The sequence below is a fragment of the Mercenaria mercenaria genome, chromosome 5 (genome assembly GCF_021730395.1).
Source record: "Mercenaria mercenaria strain notata chromosome 5, MADL_Memer_1, whole genome shotgun sequence".
Lineage (NCBI taxonomy): Eukaryota > Metazoa > Mollusca > Bivalvia > Venerida > Veneridae > Mercenaria > Mercenaria mercenaria.
Window position 1 is genome coordinate 6,149,736 of NC_069365.1, and position 27,122 is coordinate 6,176,857.

The 27,122-nt window shown below is 35.1% G+C and overlaps 1 protein-coding gene across 2 annotated transcripts; it reads right to left on the reverse strand.

Annotated features, from left to right (window-relative positions):
• Window positions 1–2,187: 2,187 nt before the first annotated feature.
• On the reverse strand, window positions 2,188–12,777 carry LOC123558761 (uncharacterized). 2 transcript variants are annotated; one of them, XM_045350628.2, is made up of 6 exons: window positions 12,587–12,777; window positions 9,739–9,844; window positions 9,273–9,380; window positions 8,786–8,863; window positions 8,126–8,279; window positions 2,188–3,403 (listed from the first exon to the last, which is right to left on the reverse strand). In XM_045350628.2, the coding sequence occupies exons 2-6, from the start codon at window positions 9,820–9,822 to the stop codon at window positions 3,210–3,212; spliced, it is 618 nt and encodes a 205-aa protein (XP_045206563.2). In that variant the 5' UTR covers window positions 9,823–9,844; window positions 12,587–12,777; the 3' UTR covers window positions 2,188–3,209. The 2 variants fall into 2 exon arrangements, with proteins under 2 accessions (XP_045206563.2, XP_045206564.2); XM_045350629.2 differs by lacking the exon at window positions 12,587–12,777 and adding an exon at window positions 12,279–12,461.
• Window positions 12,778–27,122: the final 14,345 nt, after the last annotated feature.

Sequence of the window (27,122 nt, forward strand, 5' to 3'; positions counted from 1 at the left end):
GGTTAGAGTTTGCAATAGTATAGGTGGAAGTTTTGTCAGGCTTTTCAATTTCACTTATATCGCATAATAGTTTTAGTATTTGTATCCCTCTGTCCTCCAGACTTCTGACCACTGTACTCACTTCTACTCAAACCCAAGAGATTCCTTATACTAACTTACATCTATTTTTTTCCTTAGATTCCGTCATAGACTTCAGTCTCTACCGGACTTCCATATCCCCCTCCCCCATCAATTTTTATTTATTTATTTATATGCTTAATTTTAACATATACAAGTTAAAGCATAGCAAAAGTTCCTTCTAGGGCACATCTATATAAATATATAATGATCATCTTGTAAAAGTTTGGTTGCAATGTCTGTTTAAAATATTGGCCATCAGTGTCCGGAACCCCAGCATCGGACACAAGGACAAGACCATTCTACCTTATTGACATTCCGTATCCTCCCGGTTGCGGCTAATATCCCGCCTAGTGTTCAATGCTGGGTAATTTACTTTAATTTGGTACTGTTTCCAACAGTGTCGGTCTAGACTGGATGCTGGGGAGGAAAATGACGCCTGCCGTGAGCTCGGCTGGAAATCAGTTGTTCCATCCATTCCAGGTGGGGCCTTTCGTCGACAAGAAACTTTACTTATTTTAAGCGCCCCTGGGGACGTTACATTTTGCACAAAGAGTGCGTTTATTTCTGTATTAAAATAAAAACAAAACTAAAATTTTGAAAAAGAACTATGTTGTTTTATACTGCCTAAAAATGTCAAATAAGTATTTACGCTAACCTAACAACAAAGTAAATACGTTACCACTTTCTGGGAGTAAATACGGCAATAAGAATACACTGGCTATACACGTTTGACCCGGTCAATCCATTTCCACATGTTGCGTAAATTTGTTGCGCATAAGTAGAGGGTCGCAATTTGGTTTGTATTCACATATTGACCATGCATTCGAAGGTAACAATAATATTTATTTTGTTGTTTACATGTAAATTTGCTGATATATGTCTGCCTGTTTGTACATATGTTATGCTCTTCAAGAATGGAGGAAATAAAAGCATCAATCAATCATCCTATGTTATCCGCAGATCGCGTTGTTCAGTCGGAGAGTCGTCTCAATTAGGAAATAATAAGTTTAACGTCAGAGGTTATTTCTAAGGTCACGGTGTTTGATTGGCCAGCTTGTAATGACAACAGCTTTCGAGGTCAGTTGCTCTGTCAAGTGTGACTTACCGGCCCTACGTGTTCCTTGTATCCCTGACCATTCCACCACACACACACACACATTCCCCTCCATATGAACTATCTCGTATTTGTTTTATTCATTCAACCCCACCCCATACACCCCCGCCCCACAATGTAATTGTTATGCTTTACTTGTGTCATATATATCATGTCGCCCCGACTTCATCACAGTGTTGTTATTTTTTCTGGTCCTTCGGGATCATTGATTTCGATTATAAGGTTGAATACTGCTTAAGCCGGTGCTATGGGGGCGTGTGCAGTGTTGCATTTTCTATTACTGCTCATGAACAGACTCAATCAAACCGAGTATGCAATGTTCACTGTTTGCCCTGTTCTCGGTGCTTCCGAGGGATCTACTTTTCAGATTTTATTATATTTTCTTGTCCTTTGGTATCATGAAGAACATTCAGTTTTACTATGATAGCTTGAGCCGGTGCTACTACATGTGAGGTGTTGCACATTTCATTCATCTCATGAACAGACTTGAGCAAACCGATTCTGCTGTTATGTTGTTTTGTTGCATTCTATGCTTCGAAGATTTGATTATTCAGCTATCAAAGATATGGTATATGAATTTGTCACTTATTTTCGATTCAGTTTGATTTTCGAACACAGCTACTTTGACAGAGACAATTATAAGCAGATAAAAATAGAACCTGTACAAATTAAAACAATGTTGCTATTGATTTGAACTGTTCAAGAATGTGTTTTCTTTTTTTGTACAAGGAAGTAAAGCAGATGTCAATTCTAAAGAACGTTTGTAAAATTGAAACTTTCTGTTTCCATTCCCACTTTTTGTGACATCACATTCTTACATTAATCCACGATAAAATGTGTTTGAGGAGAGATGTATGAATTAAAACTAGTCATAACTGCAAATTAAATCATTCATGTTCTAGTATTAAAGTACAGAAAAGTGTCCTCTTCGAAACAAAGAAAAGATCTGAAACTGTTTTTAGAACACCATTGTTTAATAACCAGCTTGTAACAAGAGTTTGTATCCAATATTTCAATGTCATTTAAAGGTAAAGATATGACATCCTAAAAAGCAATACTGTATTTCATTTTAATTCCAACTATATTATCAAAATCTTAAATAATAACATGCTTTATTACCGACCAGTCAACCTTTTTTCGATGCAGTAACATTTATTAAACACCATACTTTGAAAACTGATTATCATAAATTATAGTACTTATAGTAGAAATATAATTAAATGTTTTACTAAGACTTTTTGAAGTAAGAACTGTACAGTGAAGTATGAGTACATCAATAGGCTATTTTATTCCATTTCTGTATTATATCTATATGCCAATGTATTCTATTGTCCTGTTGTTTCAATAGGATACTGTATTCTGTTGCTCCATTACATCGATAGGCTAAGAGTTTCTATTGCTCTATTTTAAAGATAGGCTATTGTATACTATTGTTTTATTATATCAGTATTCTAATGTATTTTGTTGTGATATATCGACCGCATCTATGATACCGATAAGGTAATGTATTATTTTGTTCTACTGTATTGATAGGGTAATGGTATCTATTGTTCTATTATATTGATAAGATAATGTAATCTTATTTCCTATATATCATATCGATATTCCTAAAGTATGCTACTGCTAACCTGTATCGATAGCCTAATTTATTAAATATACTTTTATTTATGTTCAATTACCTTATCATTATACTAATACACTCGTATAGAGACAAATAAATGATGTTTCGTAGAAAATGTTAAAACACGGCATTCAACATCATGAAATATAAAAGGACCGAATCCAGCCACCACAAGTTCAAATTAAGGCCACGAGTGGGTAGTAAAACCCAACCAGTAATATCTTACAAGTCATTTCAGATCAAATTCTTGAAATAGTTTGTTTCAATATTCGCGTAATTATTTTTGTAAGCACATCGCTAGAGACATTTAGAATTCATGAACTGAAATCAGCAAAACTTAAATCCTGTAATCGTCTATCCATAATGACACAGTTTCTGTGTTAATACTACTATTGCGTACTCGACACACACTCTACACCACCGAAGACAAATTCCAAAAATGGTCCTGGTACATCTGACTTCCGATATCACACAGCGTACAGATATGTACGGTTTGTAGTGACAGCAGTAGTTTCCAACTGGCCAAGAGCGTCTCCGTCTATTGTTTCCTACAACCGATATTTATGCAATTTATTATGGCAATTTTTTAAACAAGAAATATCTTTAGACAGATATTCGGCATTGGTGGAGATTTAATGTATTGAAAATGCTGCATTGCAGTAAAGTACAGTACAATAAAGTTATTCTTTCATACTGTTGGTGCGCCGTAAAACCCAAATAAATAAAAAAATAAATTCATACTGCGCATGCTTTCTCGCAATGTCCTCTTCAACCATGTGAAGTTTCAATAAAATCACTTTAACTGATCCATAGGGCAATCCATGTTGGTCTTCAGCGCGTTGTTAACAGGCCGTAGTAAATAAATTTGCTATATGTTCTATATAAAATTAACAATCTACTGAGAGCTGAGACACATTGACAACCCATGTCAGTCTTCCGCGTGTTGTTTACAGTCTATACGGTACAGTTCGTTTTCGTAAACATCATGTTTGTAAACATTAAAGATTGCGTTTTGTAACCTTAACTCAGGGTTCCATATTTTAATGTGTCTTGTATAAGAAAAACGTGAGCTCAAGCTAAAACAAAACATAATCAAAAAGTAGAAAGGTCATTTTGCAAGTAGAGAAATTTTGGTTTAAAAACGTGTAAACACGTATGACCTAGTAATCGAACTGTAGTAAATATTTTTTTTTTATATATTCTATATAAAATTATCAATCTACTGAGAGCAGTAACACATAGCCACCCCATTAAAAAGAATTACTAGCCTTATGTTCTTAGATGATCTATAAGTCACCAAAACACCAAAAACAATAGTAGGGGTCATGTATCTTCTAAAAGGGATTTTTGTCTGACAGGTCAACGCTATGAAATATCTTCCAAACTGACAGCTAAAATGGAGGTATGAACACATGAGTAATAGGGTACACTAATCTCAGCCAGTTAAAAGTATGCATGTATTTATTTCTGTCACGTCCCTTAAATTTTATTTGCTGAAGAATTTTAATTTTGCAACTATAATTGGTTCTTTAAGAAGGTAAAAAGTTGGCTTAGACAGCTACACCGAAAAATGCATCTTAAAGCAGCACGCCTCCAGATTTGGCTAAAAAATAATTTTTCTTTCAAATTGAAGTTTCAGTCATATTATGAACATTAGAATATGAATTTTTGTTTCTAAAATATTTTAAAAATTCCAAATCAAGAAAAAAAGATGACCGCGTCGGGAATTGAACCCCGGACCACCGCGGCAATACAGACATTTTCCCGTCGTCGTAACCAATAGCGCAATAGCTAAGTGGTGAATAATGACTTCAAAATATAAATATTTATAATCGAGACAGTTTACCTGGAGTAAAAGCGTAACTAACACTTATCGATTTTCATCGTAAAAAGTAGTAAAAACAGCAAATTCTCATGTGTTTTCGTAATATAAAGTTTGTTAATAATAAAGTTTTAAAGACTTCTTTATAATATAGCATTTATTTCAAAATATCTAAAAAACGTTGTTTTTTTTTTTTGTCGAACGGAGGCATGCCGCTTTAATAACAATTCAAATAAACAATGTGTTGTCTACACTTTGAACGATTTCAAGAGTTTTTTTTTCCTTCATTTAATTTCGAAAGAATACCTTTTTTTAAAGTTGCGAAGTTTCATCAACGATTTGATTATACAAACTACAAACAATATTAATTTTTACATGCCCGTTTTGAAAAAAAAACAAAACAAAAAACAAAAAAAACGGGACGTATTATATGATGGCGCCGGCGCCCGTCTGTCCGTCATAATTCGTGTCCGGAAGATAACTTTATAACCATTAAAGCTATAGATTTTAAACTAAGCATATAGGTAGATAGCAATGAGACAACGTGCAGAGCACTTAAACCGCTCTGTACGTCAAAGGTTAAGGTCACAGATTGAGCTAAAAGTTCAATGGAGCGTAACTAAGTAGCCATGCAAGATATTGACTTTGAAAATGAATTTGATGGTAGGTAGCGATGAAACGATGTGCAGAACACACGAACCGGGTCTGTAGGTCAAAGGTCAAGGTCCCAAATTGAGCTCAAAGGTCGATTTTTTTCCATTTTATTTCGTTTCCGGAGCAAAACTTATTAACGGTTCAAGTTATTTACTTCGAATTAGGGGTGTAGGTAGGTGGTGATGAGGCAATGTGCAAAATGCGTGAACCAGGGTAGAAGGCTAATGGTCAAGGTCACAGCAATGTCAAATATGCATATATATTTCATGTATCTTGAAAACTATTGAAACTCGGAATATAGGCAGATTGCAACCCCAAATGCATTTTCCTTAACTTTTGCTTCCCTCTTTATCTGATATAACCCTTTGGGCGTATATTTCCTCGCTTGGCAATCCTCATGTTCTAACTGCTTTTTACAAAGCTTTGTTTTTATCTTGATTAGTTAACTCATTTTATGCACACGTAGATGGATAATATACAATTCGAGTCTAAGAAGGATATAGAAAAGTCATTGGAACATGTTTGTATCATATAAATAAGAAAATGTTACTTGCAAACAAAAGATTATTATATAATTCAATAAGAACTGTTTACTGTGACAAAGAAATACATAGAATACATGGCGTCCATTTTAATAATAATGTATATATAAAATTGTCCGAAGAAAAACATAATCGTAGCCTTAGATAACAAGAGCTCGTGGAACACGAAATGCCCCCTTGATGCATTCAGTAACTGCACAAGGCAAGGAACAGAAATTGTTTGGTCGCTATGCACTGGAAGTTTGACGTACTCACATCAAGTCAATAATTACTGGTCATTTACCAGTCAAAAGGGACCTCCGTATCAAATGTGATCTTAGACCAAAGCATTTTTTAGTTATTGGGCAAATGATGTTTTACTCTTCTGGGTCAATTGGACCTTGAAATTTGACCTAATGACTTCAAAATCAATAGGGATCATCTGCTGGCCATGATCAACATCTCTATTATGTTTCGTGATCCTTGGCCCAAGCGTTCTCAAGTTATCGTCCGGTAACAATTTAACTGTTAGGGTCACTGTGACTTTTACCCTGACCAACTGACCTCAAAAGCAATAGGGGTTATCTACTGGTCATTATCAACCTCCCTATTAATATTACAATTCGTGATCCTAGCCCCAAGAGTTCTCAAGTTTTTGTCTGGAAACGGTTTAACTGTTCCGGGTCACTGTGATCTTGACCTTTGACCCACTGTCCTCCAAATAAATAGGGGTAATCTGCTGTCATCATGACCAAACTCCCTATCAACTTTAATTATCCTAGTCTAGTCCCAAGCGTTTTTGAGTTATCACCAGAAACATCACCAAAAACATCTTCTCTGGGTCAATGTTACCTTGACCTTCAAGCTATTGACCACAAAATCAAATGGGGTCATCTGCTGGTCATGATCAACTTCACTATTGGTTCGTTTAAACATACCTATTTATCATGATAATTATACATGGCATATAACATCCATACGTATAACATCCATTAAATACAAATATTATGTTTCGTGATCCCGGGCTCAAGTGTTCTCAAGTTATCGTCTGGAAACGGTAGTATTCCGGGTCACTATGACCTTGACCTTTGGTCTATTGACTTCAAAATCAACAGGAGTTATCTGCTGATCTTAAACAACCTCCTTATAAAGTTTCGTGATCCTAGGCTTAAGCATTCTTAATTTTCATCCGGAAACTGTTTAACTGTTCCGGGTCGCTGTGACCTTGGCATTTAACTTACTGACCTCAAAATCAAAAGAGTTCATTTGCAGATTATGATCAACCTCACTATCAAGCTTCGTGATACTGGACCCGAGCGTTTCAAAGTTATCGTCCGTAAACCAATCGGTTTAGGCCCTATCGACTTACCGAATGAAGGACAGATGGGTTAACCGTTCCAGGTCGCTGTCACCTTGACCTTTTGACCTACTGACGTAGGCCTAAGCGGTTTTGAGCTATTATCCGGAAACTGTTTAACTGTTCCCGGTCACTACGATCTTGACCTTTGACCTACTGACCTCAAAATTTATAGGGGTCATCTGCTTGTCATGGCCAACCTCCCTATAATTCTTCTTGATCCCAGGCGTAAGCGTTTTTGAGTTTTCATCAGGAAACCAACTGGTCTACGGACCGACCGACAGACCAAATGACCGACGGACGGTCCGACCGACATCTGCAAAACACTATACCCCTCCTTCTTCGAATGGGAGCAAAACAAGCAGCGCCATTACATAAACTTCATATTAGATACACCTTTACCTGAATAATGGCAATACAACTACGCGAAATTGTAGAAACGCCTCTGAACATCATCCTGCTCCTTAATTATAATGGAAGACTTTAAAATGCACTATATTTCCTTTAAAGTTATATACCAACGTACATGTACGTGTTTATCTTTGGCCACACTTGTATATTCAATAGTTTGTTAATGTAAAACATTGAAAGTATTCCCATACAAGAAGGTGAAAGATGTTATGTATGAATACTTTATTTTGTTAGGATACTCGCGGCCGAGTGGTTAAGGTCACCAAGTTCGATTCGCTTCTTTTACTCGCAAATGTGGGTTCGTAACCTCTCTTGGGGTGTAGCATTCTTCATGTAAGGAAGCTTTCCTTCTGACACGCAAAAGTTGTTTTATGGAAGTGCCTAAATCAGTCCTCGGAAGGGCACCTTCCATTTGATCTAGACTGTGTCGGTATGACCAACATATATTAACTGTTGCTAGTCAGTTTCACTTCAAATCATTCATTTAACCAGTGCTTTAACGTACCTGTGTCTGTGTTGTCAATTCTGTCACAGTCTTGTGGTTCAAGTGTATAAATTGAACGATTTCCACAGTGATCTAGTATACGTGGCATGTTCAAACCGATGGCTTCCTCATGCGACACTGCCCTACGTACGTAACAAATGTTTGTTTGATTACTCTGCAAAGGTAAACCAATGCTTTAAAAAGTTCAAGATCATTTTACTGTCAAGATACCTGTCATAATAATAAAACTTCGGTTAGCTTTGTCGTATGTTTTTATAGTTGTGAAGTTTGCAATAATGGTTATTTGTTTTATGTGCATTTCTTAGTCATTTAAATGTGACGCACATATTGTAACGATGACACTTTTTCAAACAGTCAGATTATATCTGTCTTCTAAAGTACTATTTTGCCAGTTTTTTCCCGAATCAAATCTAATGCTGCTTTTTTAATAGTGGGGGAGTTGGCTTTATATGTAGGTTATAACTGCGTAGCTTTAACTTGTATTTCCTACCATGTACATAACTTCAGAATGATTTGATGAAATAAATACTTAAAAGTGTATGATCTCGTATAAGCTGTTTCAGCTCTCAGCTGTCAAGATAATAGACTTTTATGTAGCTGTTTTAGTAAACGAACTACTGTTGGTATTTAAACCTGCAAGTTTTTTTTTCAAAATAATACCTCTTCATCCGAACGGTCATTTGTTCTCAGCAAACACAGGTGTTCCTCCCCATCAATAGGTTTTTCAATTTGATATCCCTAAAATCAAAGTCATACAGCACAGTTAGACTATATGGTAGTATTTAGTTGTTCGTTAAGGTCGTGTGTTGCATATATTAAAACCGAATTTAAAATGAGGAACGATTATAGGGATTATGCTATGAGATCCAGTCGGGTCCGTGATTCTACCCCTGTGTCCGTCCATGATGAAATAATGCCTGGAGGGGCAACTTGGATCTTCGGTGTGACGTCAAACAAAACAAACAAACGAATTAAGCCAAGCTAAACGACAGCTGAACACTCAACAAATTTTTCTTCATCGTTTCTTTCTTTATTCCCGACTATTAGAATGACGAAAAAATGTTTGTTAACGTTAAATATTCAAAGCCGGACACATATCCCTTTATAAAATTTAATAAACTACTACACTATTAGGAAACTAAAATACTTCATCTGCAAACATGTCGACTTTCCCCACTGCACGACCGTCTTTGTCCAAGATGGTTACTTCTTGTTCGGTTCCGTTTTGGTGAGACTCCATGTGGTAATCATCTCCCTAAAATTAAGTGTATCGTTGGTGAACGACAGTGTTTGCGTTTTTTAGCAGAGTATTGATATCAATCTTCTACTGTAAAACTTAATTTCTTAGGGAAACCTTTCGACACAAAACAGTCAGGGAAGGAACTCTGCCTCAGAACATTTCCAATATTTTATAAAATGAATAAGCACTTTAGTTCATTTAATATGGTACATTGCCATACGTAAGTCAGGACTGTTAAGATATAGACTGTGTTTATAATTACCTAGGGAATCATTACAGTTTGAAACAGCACATGGATAGTTTTAACGAATTGTAATATAAAAGAAGAGAATGTATGGTGTATTTATTAATATAAATGAAAATTATTTTTAACCTGTAGATCATCGGTGTCGGGTTCAGCTGTAACCAATCCAGGTACCAGCAATGAGATAAAGAGCAGCACGTGTTTTATTTCCATTTCTGAAGTTCTCTTGTCAACTCTTTAATGAAACAATTAAAGTGCCTGATTTTTTCATGATTTTATAGTGTAAAAAATATTAGATTTGATACCAATTACCTCCCAACTCCTACCACTATGCCAGGCGGATAGAAGTCGGTAACCATTTATTTAACTAGCTCGCGGCTCACGAACCGGCCTTTTCGGAACGAGTCCCATGACAAATATCCCTCGGACGAACGGTCCCCATGGGGCTCGAACCTTCGACCTCCCGATCCCGAGGTGGACGCCTTAACCACTGGGCCACGGTGACCGCTTATATATGTAGACAGTTTTCTAAAAAAAATGACAGATATCCAGTTATTATCTGGCAAGTGGCAAAATTGCGTGTTATCCAGATAATTACGTTAACAGGACAAAACTGACTGTAATTGCCCACTTCTGCCATCTACATATTCCAATATATAGGTGGTTATTGTGAAAGTTTTCTTGATCTCCAGTTAATACCCAAATTCGTACCCAAATTGGCAAATAACGGTTAGATCTAGACTTTTCGTCCTCTATAGGGAATGAACGAGTGTAAATCATAACTGACTAACTGACAAAAATCAAGATACTTAGTTAACGTGAGTGAATATGTGGGTGGAAGTAGTGGGCACTAACACACAGTTTTTCTGTTAGGATACTTTAGTGGATAACACGCAGTTTTGTCACTTGCCAGGTAATAACTGAATAAGTGACATTTTTACGACAATTATCAAGATACATAAGTGGATATGTGGTTGGCAGAAATATGCCAACATACCAAGTAACTAGAACTCCGAGTTCTTCATCCGAGTATTCTTAAAAAATCTGAAATGGACACATTGTGTGCATGCTTTGGTAACATTTCACATAATGCCAATTTTCATTTACCTTCTTTCAGAATTACGTTTTCTTTACCATATTGTCTCAAAAATTCAAATTTGACATGTCGTTACTGTGTACCATGTGAGCACCATGGCATACATATATTTCAAGAATCATGTTACTTTACAAATGAACCTTGAAGACATGCTGTATCCTCGTGATACTGGTTTTCGACTATGTAAGGAATATAATTATTGCCAAAAAGAAGGGGAATAATTAAAATGCCTATCTGTAGGGCGACAAAAAAATACGTGACTTTTTGTGCGTGTGGTTATTATCCGGCATCTGAGCTATGCATGTACATTCCGGATAAAAACAGAGGTTAGGTGAAAACACTTTCTCACATACCAACTCACTGAAAACATATTAAACCATGTTGAATAATGTTTAAATGATGATAAAATGCAAAACAATAGCTGTTTCCCGTGATGTTTGATTTCTGGCATCTTCAATGTACGGTAAAGATTTTTGCGTGATTAGCTGGAACGATTGATAAGTGATTATTATTGCTTTTAAATGGAATGTGGTCACTTAATTCAATTCTTAAGTAATAAGCTTAAGACATTGAGAAAAGACAAAAAATTTCTAATCAAATATCACCAATTCTAAATTTTGAAAATACGATATAAATAAGAAATATTATATGACTAGACCAAAATACACCCGCCTGCTTAGCTCATTAGGGAGAGCGTTGGTCGTTGGTCTACGGAGTAAGTTCGATCCCCGGACAGAGCGTTTGTTCTCTGTGACGATTTGATAAAAGACATGTCTGAAATCATTCATCCTCCACCTCTGATTCATGTGGGGAAGTTAGCAGATACTTGCGGAGAACAAGTTTCTACTGGTACAGAATCCAGGAATACTGGTTACGTTAACTGTCCGCCGTTACATGACCTAAATACTGTTGAAAAACGGCGTCAAACCCAAAACAAACAAAGTATGTCTGTTTAAGTATGACGCCTACCAACTGGAGGACACTGCGTTTTTAATATTGCTACCTTGTGATTACAAATCACAATAATTATGTCTAGTGAATTTCCAAAACCTTGCATTTTCCATATCTTAAAATCATGCACTTTCTATTAAATGGTTACTTATTACAACGTTAAGTAACACATACCAGCAAATGAGTGTATTATTATGAAAATGAAAGTGAACGAAAGGACTGACTCTCTCAAAACGCATCAATATATTATTTAAACCATATTATGCTACACACACGCTTAGCCCCTCCTCCACCTCAAGGTATAAAAAGTTATACATTGACACTTTCTGAAAAATGTAAGATCTCAAAAAATTACCAAACGAAAATGTAGCATTTTGTCCTCATTTTTCGTTGTATAAATGTCTTCAACGACAACGAAGTATGTTATATTCTTGTAACTTTTGTGTAAGTTAAAAGGTTAATTTTGTAAATAGTGTTAAATTGCAATTTTGAAAGTATGAATAATTGGTTTTAATTAATTATCTGCTATTATATTTTATATTCCATTTGAGTAAAGTGATACCCTCCTTAAAAAAAATACAAAAATAAAACAAACAACAAACAAAAAAAAAAAACAACATACTTTTTATCTCAGCGTAAAAAATGTAATCGACGAAATTTAGCTCAAAAATAGGACTGGTTTGTAGTGCAACGACTTTCTGCATATACGAATAACGACAGCAGGTGACCTCCTACACATACATAATTTACACCAGACCATAAAGTAACTCCAAAATCCTGAAATATTTTATTACTGATAAAATTGTACGATGAAGAAATTTCAAAATATTTCAGAGAAAGTGGAATGCCATTCCAACAACTATGTCGATTTCACAAACAATTTTATGTCGAACAGATATAAACTATTACTGTATCTATGAAATATCTTACCTGAAGTCTTCAGATGCGAGCAAGAAACAGTTAGCCAGACAGCAGCCCGGGTGTACATATATACCCTCAGCCTCCCTTGCTTCCTCTTTCAGAGACCAATGAGAATGATTGTTAAAAATAGAACATGTCGAAATAATACCAAAAATGGCAAGAACGTGTTAATTACAGAGAAATGTCAATGACAATCTGTAGTTTCGTTTGCAGTGATGTGTATTTTAAAGATATGCAGACTGGCGTTTTGCAGCGACCATCGAATATATACAGGCTAGAAGGAAGTGCGCATTTAAATAAAAATTTTATATATGCAAAAAAGGTAAACAATTTTATTTTTTGTCATTATTGTACGAACTAACCCACACAATTGATTACATTTATCATGTTTATGCATAAAATGTGATACAATCTTACTAAATATCCGGATCTACAACAATTGATATGGCTTTCTGTCTGTGGATTTAACATCACACCGACATAATTGTAGGTATTCTGGAAACTTACCATTGTGTGATGATAGAAGAAAGCATAATGTGCCTCTCAGGGTGTTTATTCAGGCACGGACGGGGATATGCACTCATTTTTATACCTTGTATAACCTGTAATAATCTTTTTATTGGTAGCCTCGTTAGTCGAATTGTTGTCTCGTTCAATACGTAACATATCTTGCAGCCGTATTCTTGCGGGAACGTTAAGTTGGCTTTTAGAGGTTCATTGGATTTAACTTAGTACTCGGCCATGCATTTTTTTTGTCAAGGCCTTGTTTCCTTTGATGCTTTAGTTTCTACAAATTCATCAAACACATGCAATAACGGTTCTCTATGTTTGCTTTGTATTAGCTCACCAGAAAGCATAACGTGCTCAAGGTGAACAATTATGATAATTTACTTTATTTATGTTCTTCAGTGAAATACAGTGCTCCTCTCTACAGCGCCCCTCTAAACAACAATCCTCCATGCAACAACACTTGCTACTGACTCCAAAATATGTTAATTGTTCTTTATTTTAACTCTCTACAACATTTCCCTCCGAACAACAACCGAATTGTCCGTCTCACAAAGGGTGTTGTTGTAGAGTGGGAGCCATGTACTGAAATTTATCAGTGAAATAAAATTGATTTTTTCACTTTTTCAAAAAGTGAAAATATCATTTTGATTTTTCACTGGTACAGAACTGCACTTGAATGCGAAATAATATGAATTATAAATGATACAGAGGATATCTATTTGTTTAGAGTGAATATGGAATATGTGTCACAGAGAAGTGAGAGAATTTCAAATATTTTCACGAGCGCGTAGCGCGAGTGAAAATGTGAACATTTTCTCACTTCGATGTGAGATATATTCCATATTCACCAAAAACAGACAAATTTTCTTTTTATTTTATGCTCAATTACGTTGAGATGTGCATTTTTTAACAATTTTTAATCTCAGAGCGGGAAACAGACGCGCGTAAACAGACATGGCGTCAGGCGTGTTGTGACGTTATAAAGACCCACACAAATAAAGTTCCATTTTATTTTATTTTTTGCTGCATAACGTTATGAAATTCTCATTAAGTAAAATGATTTGAATAGAGAAATATACTATAAAGAACAAAGTGCGACTACAATTTTCATCCTGTTTTAAGCAAATAATTTAAAATTCATACACAATGTATGAGGGAGGCGGAGCTATGTCTCTCACAGTGTGAAAATATAGATTTCATATTTTCACAGTGTGAGTGATGAGATATGAAAATATTTAACTGATAGAATACGGTATTTCATTAGTTAGCATAAAATAAATTTCGATATATACTAAAACAAAGAAATATCCTCTATATCCATCGCCCGTCCGTCAACATTTACTTGCAAAGACATTCTATTCTAACCATCAGTTGGAAATTAAAGAAGCCTGACCAGAATATTCCTTAGGTGATATTCCTCCAAAGTTCGCTAGAATCCACAAACAAATCTACAGAGCTAAAAAGAAGTCTTCAAATGACAACTCCTAATCCACTGGTCCAATTTTGAAATGATTCTATCACTGGGTGGTCCTCTACCAGGTTTGTTATAATTACTTTGATTCGCCATTTTAAGTTTGCACACGAGGTTTTGTATTTGCTGTCTGCGAGAAGGCGAAACCCAAACAATTTCTGTTATTAGACATCCTATTGAAAGCAGCTAGATACTGTTATTAGTTATCTTAAACGGTACACCTGTCCCAAGCAGTGGATGCATATTCTAATATAGGACGCATATATGATAGACATTTTGCACTAACTGAAAGTGATATTGCTATGCCATTTTAAGACCTTACATTATTAGATATGATTGAAGATTGATATTTTTGATTACAATAGAAATAAATAACTTTGTTCCTGAACTAGCCATTGTTCCGACAATTTATTGATATTCTTTTGGTCAGTAATACGGTTTCGGCAATTTTAACGTCATTTGTAATTTATGATTTTAACATAGACGTATGTTCGTTCTTGAGAATTGGCGCTTCATAGTTGTTCAAGGGAAAATACTTCTTAATATTCAAAAGTTATGAATTCGCGTGTCGTTATGATCACAAATACTACCGAAAATAAAACCTTTGCGAATATAACCCAATCTTTAGTACTGAGAACGTTTTTGTTATGATTTATAACCATCCGCAAAGAGCCTTTTAGTTTTTTCTTAATCCGGTTAATATTTAAATTTCCCCTTTTCTTCCAAATTAATGATCCCTACATTATTGTTTCAATTTTTTCCAAAGTACAAATTATCCTTTTTACATGCAAGATCATTTATACAATTAGCTTAACGAATATCAAGTGAAAATATTTATCATCACGGCCACTTTCAGTTCATTATTGTGCCTTCATGTCTGTTACGAAAGGGGATTTTATTCAAGTATCCTGAATAAAAGCAGGAAGTTTGAGAAATAGTTTATTGCAATGAGTAAACATATTTTTTTTATCAACAATAAGTGAATAAGTGGTTCAAAGGTTTATCTTTTTTATTTGACGTATAAAGTATATAAATGTCTTCATTTTGAAAAGGTATCTGAACAAGAGAACATATAACTACAACAAGAGGGCTATAATGGCCCTATGTCGCTCACCTGAGTTTAGTTGCTTGCTTAAACCATGTGCCCCCATCCCGGGGCAGGGCAAGTTTTTATTCTAGGGGGATAATTTGAAATTCTTGCTCAAGGACTACTACTGCACGGTGCCACACACAAACTAGAAAACGCTTTTGTAGAAAGGCGCATGTTTCCCTTAATGCATAGTAGTAACAGACAAGAATTCAATAGGGGACAGGAGCGAAAGTCAATAAGACATTGATGGTTGACTTCAATAAGAATCATCTACACGGCATGTCCAATAATCCTACTAACATTCTGGGTCTGTTGGTTTTCAAGTAATAGGTCGGAAACGGTTTTCCATGTTTCGACCCCTTTGACCTTGACCTTTACCTTTGATCGAGTGACCCCGAAAAAATTAGGGGTCGACTACTCTGCATCTCAACCCAACCTATGAAGTTTAACATTCTGGGTCAAATGATCCTCAAGTTATTGATGGGAAAGTGTTTTCTATGTTCAGACACCTGTAACCTTGACATTTGCTCAAGTGACCATAAAAACAACAGGGGTTATGTACTCTATAATTCCTATCATCCTATGAAGTTTGCATATTCTGGTTCAAATGATTCTTAAGTTATTGATCGGACACCGTTTTCCATGTACTGGTCCCTGTGACCTTGTACTTTAATCAAGTGACCCAAAAATCAATAGCGGTGATCTGCTCTACATGTCCAATCATCCTATGAAGTTTCAACATTTTGAGTCGAGAGGTTCTCAAGTGATTGGCCATAAATGGTTTCCTTGTTCAGATCCCTGTGACCTTGACCTATGATCTAGTAATCCTAAAAATAATCGAGGTCATCTACACTGTAAGGCCTATTACACTATGAAGTTTGAAGGTTCTAGGTCAAATGGTTCTCCAGTTATTGATAGAAAATCAAGTATGACGGACAGAATGACTCTATCAAGTTTGAGGGTTCTAGATCAAATGGGTCTTAAGAAACTGAGTGGAAATGAATTTACATGTTCTGGTCCCTGTGGACTTTACCTTTGATAGAGTGACCCCAGAATCCAATCCAATCACAATGTCCAATCACCATATGAAATTTCAACATTCTAGTGGTTCTCAAGTTATTGACTGGCAATGGTTTTCCATTTATAAGTCTTAATAAACCATGTGACATCTAGGGCCGGGCCATGTTTGAGCCTAGGGAGATAATTTGAACAACCTTCGTAGAGGACCCCTAGATGATGCTACATACCCTATATCAAAGCCATAGGACTTGTGTTTTAAGACAAGACGATTTCAACGTTTTCCCTATATAAGACTATGTAACCATGTGACCCCTAGGATGGGGTCATATTTGACCTTAGGGGATAATTTGAATTATTTTGGTAGATGGCCACTAGATGATGCTACATATCAATTATCAAAGCCCTAGGACCTGTGATTTTGGACAAGAAAATTTTCAAAGTTTTCCCTATATGATCCTATGTAAACCATTTGATCCCCTGGGCGGAGCCATGTTTGACCCTAGGGGGAATAATTTGAACAATCTTAGTAGAAGACCACTAGACGATACTACAAAATAGATATCAAAGCCATGGGCCCTTTTGTTTTGGACAAAACGATTTTCAAAGCTTTTCTCTGTATAAGTTTATATAAACCATTCGACCCCTAGAGAGATAATCTGAAAAATTTTGGTAGAGGACCACTAAATGATACATACCAGATATCAAAGCCACAAGATCTGTGATTTCAGACAAGAAGACTTTTTAAGTTTTTCCTTTCGGTTGCCATGGCAACCAGAGTTTTGCTTTGAACAACATCATTTGAACAACTTTGGTAGGAAACTATCCTAGGATCATTCCTGTGAAGTTTCTTTAACTTCGGTCCAGTTGTTTTAGAGGAGATGTTGTTAGAAGGAAATGTTGATGGACGGACGACGGACATCATGCGTTGAGCCTTTTGCTCCAGTAAGCTAAAAAGATACAGGTCACTGAATTTGACGGCAGTAAAATATATCACTCTTTATCAATGTTTGACCTAGGGCTACAGCTAGAGGTGACCCCTACACCCAGAAGGTGTAGTACAAAATACTAATTCCTGTTTGCAGGAACCGTGTTTATTAACTAGTTCATTTTTAGTGTTATGGTGATTTTCTTTTAGTTGTTACAAACGCCATCCCTGACCTACCTGTTACAGGTTAATTACTCTATTACTTTAATTTTTGGTATGCTTAGTGTAATTTCATGTTCTATGGCCTTACACAGACTGATCTTGCACTAAATATATTTTTATAAGGATATAAAGTGCAAAGAGTTTAACTCGATTGGGTAATCTTTAACAGAATTGTAAACATTACACAATTTTTAATGTTTCCCACAAGCGACCGACCTATTGTGAATTGACCTCTCGTTCATTAGTGAATATATGTGCGCCATGAAAAAATCACAAACGCATACCAACATTTTCAGCTGCGATAAAAAATCCTTTTTAAATAATATAATTAATAGTTAATCATTTAGCACTATTTACTTGATTTAATTTGTTTTTTTAATAACTGTATTTATTATGATTATTATTATTATTATTATTGTTGTTCCATCTCTTGAGATGGAATATTTGAATTCGTGAAGTCACACTTGACTGAGCTACTGATATCGAAAGCTGTTGTAATTACAAGCAGGCCAATTAAATTCCGTGACCTTAGAGATAACTTCTTACGTTAAGCTATTCTTTCCTCATTGAGGCGACTCTCTGACTGAACGCGTTCCATGGATTACATATTACTAAACCCGAGGATGATTGATTGCATGATTCTTTTATTTCCTCCATTCTTGAAAGACATAACATATGCACACTCAGCTGACCAGATAGACATATATCAGCAAATTTAAATGTAAACAACTAAATGTTATCGTTACCTTCAAATGCATGGTTAATATGTGAAAACAAACCCATTGCGACCCTCTAACTATGCGCAACAAATTCACGCATCGAATCGTAATGAAATGACAGGGTCAATGTCTATTGCCGTATTTACTCTACTGAAAGTGGTAACAGATTTAACTTATTCTTGGATTTAACAATTTATGTTAAATAACTAGCGTAAATACTTACCTGACATTTTTGACAGTATAAAACAGACATTGCAACCAAAATTTTACAAGATGATCATTTTATATTTATATAGATGTGCCCTAGAAGGAACATTTGCTATGCTTTAACTTGTTATTATTATTGTAAATAAGTCATTTTTGTTCTAATCTATTTTGATGTAAAATGCGGTGTAGGAAATGGTCCAATAATGTAGTCATCTATAATTCTCTGTGTGGGGGCAAATTTAAATCGTCCAGACACTTCTTATCTGACAGATGTTTTTTCTGCATCCCTGTGTTTGTTGTTGCTTATTTTGACTCACTTGCCCGATCAAAACGTCTGTTAAAATAGTGTCCTTTCATTAAATCTCAATGTAAAATTGTGTTTTGTTGTACTAGTATGTTATATGAGAGACAAACACTACATCGCTTTACTTATAGTCTTTAAATATGTACAACGTATAAAATCTGTGGAATACAGCTATTATGGTTTAACATTATTATATGCTTCAAGGTGTAGTTTCATGTGTTTGTTATACATGATATATAACATATTTCTCCCCCTTTTAAGGCGAAAGGCACTACAAAAATGAGATAAGTCCTAAGTTTTAGTCAAAAGTTCTAATTACATTTAAGATTAATACATCAAATAACTGCTTTTATCTTTGGGAGTGACCTGTAATATCATACTGTTTCTTCGTTTATATCACACTTTAAATAAAACAGGTAATAGGTATCTCCTTTCAATACAAGTGTCCTGTTTATTGCTCATTACAGCTTTCTGCCACGTGATCAGTTTTCATGTGACACGCGGCGTTTGCGGAATATTTGGACTGTAAGCAGTACAATTTTGCGGGGTTCAATCATTTCAGTTTTCCGTAACTGATTCGCATATCTCGGCCATAATATTTTATATCCTATATTAATTTTGTACGTGAGTGGGTCTTATCACGGGAAGTCATAGTACCATCTATCCATTTGCCCTCATCCCAGTAACCACGCATTAAAGCATTTTCGCCGATTTCGAAATCACGGTATTTTCCGTAATCAGAAAATGAAGGTTTAGTTTCTTGTCAGACATATATCGTTTTGTTTCAGGGCTGACAAGACCTAATCTAAATCTTAAATTTCTACCCAGTAAACGTTTCGCGGGAGACTCGTTAGTTGTTATGTATGGTGTGTTACGACACCGTAACAATAACAATTACGTTTCTTATTTAACTGTGCGTTTCGAAATACATAGCTCGTATACTTGCCTAGGTCATTGAAATAGTCCTGTTTTCCTCTAACGTGTCCAGTTCTTTCTCAAATTTAGGTTTTGACGAATAAGACTCTGGCCTACCATTCATGAATTTCGGCATGTCAGTTTCTTTAAGTGATATGTTAGCTTGCTTAACTTTAACTTTCATAGTGTCCTCAGAAAACACTGAGAAATAATGCTTCAGTATATCGTTCTGTATAATTTTATTGTCAATTGCATTTACTTGCATAATATTCTTCCAATAAAGCGTAACTTGATTTACCTGTCTCTGCCAAACAGAACTGTGGCCCTTCCCTTAACAACACAAATTTCAATATCTCATTCTCGCATACCAAGTCAATTTAACTGGTTCCCTGCTCAATTTGAAACCTGATGAGAGAATACATATATTGATTGGCCATTGTATTGCCAGCAATATAAGAATCTTTCAGCGGGTATCTATATTCCACCATGATATACGTCGAATACCTTCCGATTCAGGACTGAAAAATTGCATCGAGTATCCGAAGTTCGACGTAACGATATCGACGATATCTGGACACTTGTACTTTGTCGACGTCTATATTGTCATTATATCCAATGCTTTTTCAGAGGGTTAAGGGGAAAGAAATAATATAAATCGTAAATACGATTTTAATCTTATTGACAATATAAAGCATCTTAATCATTTAATACAACATTACATCTTTTAATTTTTCAATATAATTTCAGATTTAACATTTTTATTCTTACCCTAAACAAGTTCTGATGCAGCGATAAGTATCATATATGAGTAGTCATTTACAGTGCTCGATAACGAAAATTTGCTGTTAAGTAATGATAACGTTACTAATCCTAAATGGCAGAGTTTACTCCGCAACTGAAATGTTCTTTCCATAAAATTAGTTGTTATATTGGGAAAACACTTTCACGCTTTTATACAAAGCGTTATAAAAATAAATTTTATTTTATACTTCTTTGTTTTATAAGACTAATTATTGGGAGTTAAATAAGTTCCTGACATTAAAATTGGATTAAAGATTAAATAACAAACAAAACAAACACAAACTAACTTGAATATGATTAATACATCGCTGGACAACAATAGGTTGATTTTCACACCGTACAAATAACATGGATATTTTTTGACAATCTGTGATATCGATAAAACCAGGTGTGAAAATAGTATAGGTAAGTTGACGGGACTGAAAAATCTCATCGAGCTAAACAAAATATCGAGCTAATCATATCGAGGTAATGATAAATAATTACATTAAGATAAATAGGGAAATATAGGGACCGACTCAAATACATCGTGCTGACCGGTTTAAACATCACAGGTCTTTGTAAAGTAATAAATTCCGGATGTAGACTATTTGTACTAATGATAGCAGGCACAGACAATAAATGTTACTTGGCGAGCGGAGCGAGCTAAAAAATCAGAAAAGTATTTTAAAATGTCATTAAAAAGTATGTTATTAGAATAAAATTTACAATAATTGCCTACATGGGCGGAAAGGAGATGCGCTCGTACCTGTCGCACCCCTCCTGGCTACGCCCTTGTATATGTACATAAAACAACTATCGTAACTATTAATCTAGGGCTAACACCACTAAATAACGAGCACCTGTATGCACCAAGACACTAAATCGTACAACGCACATAAAACCTTTTATTGACATAAAATCTATTTATGTTAGCGTGTACAACCTGTCCGATACTGCGTAACTATAGAAAAATAATGACGTAACAGGGAGTGACATGAAAAAGGTCAACATTTATTATGCAGAAAGGAAAATATAATGTGTTGTAATACTGTATAATGTACAAACTTTATTATTTTAACATCATCAGTTTGAATAAAAGAAAGAGAGGGTGATGCTCAAAGAAGCCGCCAAGATTACAAATAGGAATTTTGTCGACATTTGACGGGAACACAATGCCGTTGAAATTATACAAAACAATTGCAAGGTTATATGCAAACACAAAAGGTACAACTTGTTATCTCCAGAACACTTTGAAGCAATGCTTATCATAAACAATGTTCAATATAATAAGTAAAACCTTCAACCAAAGTTTTATAAAAAATATGTCACATTACTTGCTGCTATTTGACAGTTGAGCTATATCAAAACCTTAAGTTCTTTACGCGGTTTGCGTAGCGACAAGCAAACGCTGAACTCGCTGCTTCAGTCAGTCGAGTAATAACAATAATTACTGTTTTACTTATTTACTTATTGTATTAAACCCACAGAATCATCAATACAGATATTAAGAAAACAATAGAACTTCTAATCTGTTTTCACATTGAATATCCTAAGCTCGCCGCCTCAGTCAGTCGAACAATATATTAAAAAAAAAACACACAGAAGCAAATAAAGCAAGCTGCTTGCTGCCTTAGTCCGTCAAGCAATATTAAAAATCCCGACTTGCTGCCTCAGTCAGGTAAGTCTTATGAAAAATCAAATAAGTAAGCTCGCTTCTTGAAGCAAGTCTAGCAATATTACTATGTATTATTACAGTTTGCATAATTAGTCTGTTCTTCCACCTATTTACATTGTCATATATAGCCGTAATTTAGTTCCGGCAAATTTATAGCAGTGGCACTGAAAGAACACCGTAAATGTATGCAACACCTTGCTGCTTCAGACAGTCGAGGGAGACAAAAAATAGGCCTCTAAGTACCTATTGTGACCTCGTATTTATAACTTTGTAAGCATATGGTTATATTACAGGACCGCTCGTAATGTTTGAACGTATGTATTTTGTGTATGCTTGCAAAGACCTAATCTCTGAATTTATTGGAAAAGTGCAACTCGTGAGCTAAAGTTGCCCCTTCCAATACAGAATGAATGCGTTGTGTACTTGGTAGTGTCTAGCCGACATCCGTCTACACAAAATTTTAAAATGCGTCTGAAGAAAGATGAAGTAATTGGACGACCGCAACTAAATTGAAATAAAGGAGCATTCTTTTTGAAAGTGTACCGACATAGTCCTTCAAGGCCCGCACTGGCCGCAGTATCTTGTTTTGAACGGTGTAGTAATATATTGGCTGCCTGACCTCGGGAATGTTTGTAATGTGTCAGTTTTAATGAAGCAATCCTACTATCGAGTTCTTGTCAGAAAATGTGATGCTCTCCAGCTTTATGACATTGTAGCCCCAGGTTTTGTCGTGGAAATTTCCTCCAGAAGAAGAAGGGCATACAATGCCACAAGAAACATTGTTTTAACAGCAACATATTGTAGAGACTTACCCTAAGCTTTTCTTTACACAAGGGAAACCATCCGTTTATATAGTGAAATTGTTGAGTGAACACCGTTTTTTAATCCTTATCCTGTGTTATATCAGTGCAAAGGAAAAGTAACCTATCTATGATAAATGCCATGTATGATTACACAGTTATGCATCTAACAGTCTTGAAATTGATTTCTTCAATTTTCTCATATTTCTAGGTGTTTTTCCCATACTTTGACGCATATGTATGGGCAGTTGAGATTGTTCTCTTTCCAGCAGTAGCCTTATCAACATATTCCACCTTGTGAAATTCTGTGGGTTTTGACTTTAAAAAAAAAATCGTCTGTTTTTTGACAAATGTCACCACAAAAAATGTCCTACTTTCCCATGGGCAATCAATTACTTGATCTTTACATAGTTTTGTATTCAGTTTGCTAATCCATGTGGCAAGTATGCATGCTTTTTTCATGATTAGAGGTAAAAAGTGCACAGCTTGCATGAGGTTCTCCAAATATTTCATCCGGGATCATTTTTTTCAGCTCAAATAACACTTTTTCAGGAAAAGATATTTTAATCTTTTTTTCAGTCCTTGTATTTTGATGCAGTTAACTAGATATATATTTAATATAGATAGCTCCTACTTGAAGTTTGTATTTTCAGTTACAATGCCTACATATTGTAAAGTGTTCCGCACATTTCCTCTAGCTGATTTTAAGCCATTATTTTGAATTATTTAACATATCAGATGTTTAAATGAGCCGTACCATGAAAAAACCAACATAGTGTGTTTTCAACCAGCATTGATCCAGACAAGCCTGCGCATTCGCGCAGTTTGGTCAAGATCAATGCTGTTTGCTTTCAAAGCCTATAGCAATAAAAGAAACCATTAGCGAACAGCATGGATCCTGACCAGACTGCGCGGATGCGGTCGTAAACGCATTGTGTTGGTTTTGTCATGGTGCGGCTCAAATATCATATCTTAGCTTTAGAAAAAAGTTACGTTGTCATTGTTATATATTTTCTCACGGGTTGGTAAAACGAAATATTTCCAAGTGAAATTGATATCATTCTACAATGGCTCGGATATGTTAATATTAAAATTATGAATTAGTGCAGATAAATGATAGTTTGTGTCGTCGACTCGGCTGTTAAACCAGGAGGTGTCTGCTTTATAGCGGCATGTTTTAGACGGTTGTCTATGCAAAATCTGACAGATGACCTCTGTTTTGTCGACTCAAGAATTAAACCATTCCACATCGTCTAGGCATCTGGTTTTGGTCGATGGTTATCTATGTAAAATCTTGCAAATCTCCACTCTATTCGCATGAATGTCCTGTGCTAATGTATCTGACCTGAGCTACAGCTTCAGGGGAATACCGTTGATAGAATAAATCATTTGTCCCTATCATAATCAGCAAAATTACAAGAGGGAAATATTGGACCGCATCCAGATTTCTTGTCAGTGTGTTCACAAGTATATTGGATCAGCGGTTTAGAGTTTAATTAAAGGTTGAATGCCAAACCTGAAGTATCTTGTATGGAATTTTTGAAATGTGTTACAAATGAGTGTCCTAAAAGTTAAATAGAGACCATAATTTTGAGAGTAATAACGTCGTTACACTTTCATTACTACATAATTCGCCGGTCGTGTCAAAAAAATCATCGTGAAAATAACAGTAAATCCGTGCGTGAAGCAGTAGTTACTAACGCCTCAACTGAAGTCATATCGTAAGTTCGAAGTTGAAAACCCCTGGTTAGTGGTAAGAATGCGTTGAAATAGTTATAAAAACAAAGGAAAATGTTTCCTGCAAGAAGTTTCGTGCACAATGTTGGCTGGCGCATTATATATGCATAAAAAACTACATCAGAACAATTAATCTAGGGCTAACACCACTAAATCACGAGCACCTGTTTGCACCAAGACACTGAATTGTACAACGCACATAAAAAAAATTATTGACATAAAATATATTTATTATCAGAAAATAAAGGTAAATTCGCTTGTTTGTCTGAATACAGACTTTACAGTGTGATCAATACTCTCATCTCGTCATTAACGAAGGGATTATTTTGCCCTTTTAAACACTTATAAACACATTGTTTATTATTTCAGAATCACTACTTTTAAGTGTACATGAGTCTATCTTGCAATTTCCTTGTTCTATCTCAATAGCGTATTTCTTTTGTTTCCACGGTTTGTTTCTTTGATTCCGGAATATTAACATCATCAATATCTAGTACTGATTGTTCCTTGATTTAACTTCAGTGTTCACGATTTGATCCGCATGACGTCTAAATTTCTGGTTTTCACTGGTTTCAACTTCATTCGATAGTGGTACAGTTTTGTTTGTTACTTTAGAAGGCATCCATGTTTGGTCATTGCCAACCTGTGACTGGAGTAATGCACAGAGTGGCTCTTGGGTCCTATGCACCATCAAATGTTTTAAGATCATCACACGAGTTGCACTGTACGAGTAAACAAACTAAAACAGAACGTGATACCAAAGGCCTAAAACATTCTTTTTGCAGCCTTCTTACACAAGGAAGAACCAGCTTGACTATCCACAATTTGACTTGTAACACCAGTCTTTATTTCTTGTGTCCCATCAATGCAGTCTTCCTTTTCTTGTAGTCTCGCATGGTAAACACAATTTGAGTTTCCTCCAAGAATTCCTGTGAAGTACACATCTTTCACATCAAGACAACCAAACCATCTTTTCAAATTATATATTATATTAACTTTGATATATTGGTTTTCAAAATATCGGAGACATTGTGCAATGATGATGTCTGTTTGTTCGGTCAAGCTCCTGTTTCCGATCAATTACTAACTGATTCTTACAGTTGTGCATGGTATCGGACGATTCTGGGTAACCGAATGAATATGTTTTATGAAGTAAAATACTTAAAAGCCGAATAACATATAGAAAGATGAATGCAGTGAAAAAAACAGAAATGTCTGTTTACAGGTTAGAACACGGGTGTTTGAGAATATTCTAAAGGATAATTCATTAACTGTTCATTAATTGTTCTTGAATCATTCAAGAATATTTGTAAATATCATACAATGCATCTTGTACATGGCTCTGCTATCTCCGAACGTTTACACATGCTTGAAATATTGTTTATTAGATTTAAAAATGAATTAAGGGAAACATAAGATTTAAGCTAAGTTACTCAACTTTTTAATGGCAGAGTAAATAATCTACATATGGTAAAATGGAAGATATCTAGAATAAGGATGATATCTCAGTTTCTGGAAAGAAATTTATTCTAGCAAAATATAGATTTGGAAATCTATAATTAGTGAATGCTTTCAAATGTTAATATCTCTATTTTAAAGATTAAATGTGATTATATGTAGCTGTGTTGTTTTGTCTTTTGAGGTTTGGCACCAAGCCGACACTAAAGCACGTAATGGAAGAAGGGAGATATTCTATCACAATCATGGGGTAAGACAATCCGAGTTACTCCCTTTATTACTTTTGAACTGTCATCTAAACTTTACCTTTAAAGTGTAATCTGAATCAACTCTAAGAATATACTGTACCTTTTTTAACGATTTAATTGTTTAGTTGTACTCACAGTGATATCTGTTGATTTCAATGTGCTTTTGCAGAAAATTGTGAAATATATCTGAGGTAATGCAAAATCTAATTTGTTCAGTGTCTAAACTGTGTCTTATAATTTTAAAAAGCGATATTTTTTATGTCAAAATGTAATGTTAACTTGTTAAAATAGTGTCTTATTATGTAAATTACTTCTGCGATCTTGTCAAAGTGTAATGTTAACTTGTCAAAACAGTGTCTCATTATGATAAAAGCATCTAAAGAAGAGGTCAAACGTATCATCATTAAATCTGCTAGTAAATCATGTGAACTTGATCCCTTCCAACTTGGTTGCTCAAAGAA